The sequence below is a fragment of the Nelumbo nucifera genome, chromosome 4 (genome assembly GCF_055504915.1).
Source record: "Nelumbo nucifera cultivar China Antique chromosome 4, China Antique-T2T, whole genome shotgun sequence".
Taxonomy (NCBI): domain Eukaryota; kingdom Viridiplantae; phylum Streptophyta; class Magnoliopsida; order Proteales; family Nelumbonaceae; genus Nelumbo; species Nelumbo nucifera.
Window position 1 is genome coordinate 43,210,449 of NC_142652.1, and position 3,769 is coordinate 43,214,217.

General features: G+C 38.6%; 1 protein-coding gene across 1 annotated transcript; it reads right to left on the reverse strand.

The window, feature by feature from the left end:
• LOC104589559 (cytochrome P450 71A9-like) lies at nt 1–2,444 on the reverse strand. Its single transcript, XM_010247908.2, has 2 exons — nt 1,058–2,444; nt 1–916 (listed from the first exon to the last, which is right to left on the reverse strand). The coding sequence occupies exons 1-2, from the start codon at nt 1,967–1,969 to the stop codon at nt 299–301; spliced, it is 1,530 nt and encodes a 509-aa protein (XP_010246210.2). The 5' UTR covers nt 1,970–2,444; the 3' UTR covers nt 1–298.
• Nucleotides 2,445–3,769: the final 1,325 nt, after the last annotated feature.

The window sequence follows — 3,769 nt, forward strand, 5'->3', positions numbered from 1 at the left end:
TTTGTAACAAGGGCATATTCATAATTTTAACATATCCAATACATGATAGTTAATTGAAGGGTTGCCATCAAATTAAGGTGGAACTAGGGGGGACCCAAGGGATCCATGGTCCCCACTGTGCCCCAAAATATCCATTTATGTAAATCTATTGTCTTACACCATGTTAAAGTAGGACTAATAAACTACAATTTCCATTCAGATCAACAACTCTCCATCACGATAGATTGTTATTGACACATAAAAATAAGCCCCAATTATACCAATGGGATCAAATTCATATTTCTGCCTAGCCTAGAGCCTAGAGGTGCTGATTATATGAGATGGGAACAAGGTGAAGAGCCAATTTCTTGTGAGTAGTGAGACCAGGTGTCTCTTCCATGTCGATATCTTCCTTGTTCATTCCACAAGGCAATTTCCAGTCGAATGAGTAGAGAATATTTGAGAGTGCAAGAGTCACAATTGCTGCTCCAAGGTTTATCCCAGGACAATGCCTTCTGCCTGCTCCAAATGGTACAAGTTCAAAATGGAGTCCTTTAAAATCAATGGAACCATCCATGAACCTTTCTGGGTAAAATTCTTCTGGGTTTTCCCAACACTTAGGATCTCTTCCAATAGCCCATGGACTCACAATAACCCTTGTTTTAGGGAAAATGTTATATCCACTGATCTTACATTCCTCCATGGTTTCCCGTGGAGCGAGCAATGGACCAGGAGGGTGCATTCTTAGGATCTCCTTCACCACTGCCCTGAGGTATTGAAGCTGTTCAAGATCACTCTCTTCCACCATTCTTTTCTTCCTAATTGCATTTCTAATTTCGTCTTGAGCTTTTCTCATCACTCTTGGGTTCTTCATGAGCTCTGTCATTCCCCAAACAAGGGCTGCTGTGCTTGTATCAGTTCCAGCAACAAAAATATCCTGAAATGGAGGCATAATTGAAAATTATGTAAACTTCAGTTAAACAAATCATCTGATGTACAGATGCTCATCCAAAGGCAAAAAAAGAAGAAGAAAAAAACAAAAAGGAGGATATGCAGTAAATATGTGATGAGTGGTGACCATGAGGGCAGCCTTTATGTGGTCTATGGTGAGGTCAATTCCACCAATTGCATCCTTTCTTATTTGAAGCAAGACATGAATGATATCTTCATGGCCCAGCACTTCCTGTGTCTCAGAATTTAGGTGCTCATCGATGACAGATTGATAGAAATCATCCATTTCTCTAAAATTCTTTTCAAGCCTAGAAGTTTGTCCAATTAGCACATCGATTATCCAGCCAATGGATGGGAAGTAATCCTCAACATAGAAGCCACCCAACAAAGCCTGTGCTTCTTGCAGCATGTCTTGAAATCTACTTCTTGTACACACTTCATCTTGAAACCTCTTACCCAGAGCAATCCTACAGATGATGTTGTTGACAAGGGAAAGCATGATTTCACTAATGTTAATAGGAGTACCAGGCGAAGAACAGGAAGATCTTGCTATCAAGTCGATCATCAGATCCACCTCGTTCTCCCTTATGAATTGAAACGACTGCACCTTCTTTGTGTTGAAAAGTTGGACAAAACAAATCTTCTTCAAGTCTCTCCAGTACTCTCCGAATGGCGAAAAAGCTATATCTTTGAATTGGTAAGAAAGTTTTCTGGGTCCAACTAGGGGAGGCCTGCTACAGAACTGAAGGTCATGAGTCCTAAGAACCTCCTCGGCCATTTTGGCTGAGGAAATCACCACTGTTGATACATGGCCCAGCTGTAAATGCATCAGAGGGCCATGTTGCTTCGCTAGTTGCCATAAGGAGCGATGGGGGAGCTTGCCAATTTGGTGCAAATTCCCAATGATGGGAAGCCTAGAAGGGCCAGGAGGGACGTTTACATTCCTCTCTACAATAACCATCTTTTTTGTTTGAAGAATAAACAGGATGGAAAGAAGAAGAATCAGGATGGGAAGAAGACATAATATGGAAACATCCATTGTACAAGGTGCGCAATAACTACTTTTAGCTTGAATCAGGAATAAGGAGTTGGGATTCAAGCCTTAAATAACACAACTACTACTGTATTTCTTTCTACTCTACAAGATGCAACATCTCATGATTGTGACCACCACATCGACATCTCATGACCATGGAAATTAATGTTCCCAGATACAACACGCCATGTGGACTTTTTTTGTATGGTCACTAACATCTATCTTCATCAGATCGATTGTGTGGTCGGAATTGATATATATGAACTAGCTTACCGGTGGTTGTAACTTCATTTTAGAAAGCATTATGTTCATATAAGGGTGGTGGATGGTACATACCCATGTGTATGCTAAGTCTGGATCTGTTCCTCACACCAACCTCACAGTATGTCACAACCGCATATCGAAAATATCTCTCATCCTTGTATGTTATTCATGGGGAGATGTTCCTAATTGCACCCGGGATTTCCTACCTTTTCCTAGGCGGGTAGAGATTGGGTAGGAAAAATTTGTAGGAAATCTGGGCTCCCTAATACGTGGTGGGATGTTCTATGAATTCGGTATGAGGACCACTCTCATTTATGTCATGTGTTTTGAAAAAAAAATGTGTATAACATGTTCCTTATGACTTGTGAGACATTTCTAAAATTCTAATCCCTGTATGTTGTTATTCATGGGGAGATGTTTCCAATGCACGGTGGGATTTTCTATGAGGTTGATGTCAGTGCGATAAGCGAATCCTGATTCACATTCAGTTATGTCATGTGTTTTGAAAAAAAAATGTGCATGACATATTGCGTGTCCGATATTTCTAAAATTCTAATCCTTGTATGTTCTTATTCATGGCGAGACGTTCCCAATGCAGTGGGATTTTCTCTGAGGTTGGTGTGAGTGTGAGGGGCAAGTCCCAATTATTTTGAAAAAAATGTGTATGTCATTTTCTTTGTGAGACATTTCTAAAATTCTAAAATGCGATTATCTTGTTTTACTGGGTAATGTTACCCTTTACTAATACTTATGGCATCGAACAAAATGAAATGTCTACATAGCCAACCCTCTATTATTGGGATAAGACTTATATAAAATGAGGAGTGATTTCTTGAATCATAATAATCTTTTAGGAGGCATTTAGCAAGTCTTTTTTGGATTATTTTTCAAAAGTTCAAGGCCTTAAAAGATTAATGAGTTTTTTACAGGTAGAGATCTTTACAGACAAAAGACCATTTTGCCTGCAATTTTTTTAAAGATCTTTTCAAAAGGTAGAAAGCCCAAAAGACTGTTTAGCAAGCACACATGTTGATCCCTATCTCTTACCTACATATGTTATGTGAGGAACCCAATAACATTCAAACATGCAAATATTACTTGTGAGTCCCACTTACACATTTATCTACACAAAATATTAAAATGGCTCCACTCGCACATTTCCCTATACAATATAACAAATTAGTCCCTATTTACACATTAACATATGCGGTTATCATGCACCTATGGGATCCACTCACGCATTCACTTATAAAAAAATCAATGCAAGTCCCACATAACTCACCATAGAAAATAAGTACAATAATGTACTTACATGCATCATCCAAAAAGTAAACAGACCAAAATGCAACTTTAGGTAAATCTCCTCAAGATATTTAACAAGCAAGAAATTACAACTGGTTTTTTGCCATTAAAAGTATGAAACCTAGATACCATCCCAATGCTAGTATATTGTGTTGGTATGTCAATTTCTGGTGTAAGCGTTTGTATATTTCCAACACCCTATATATCTAGCTATTCTATCATTTTCCGGTAACATAA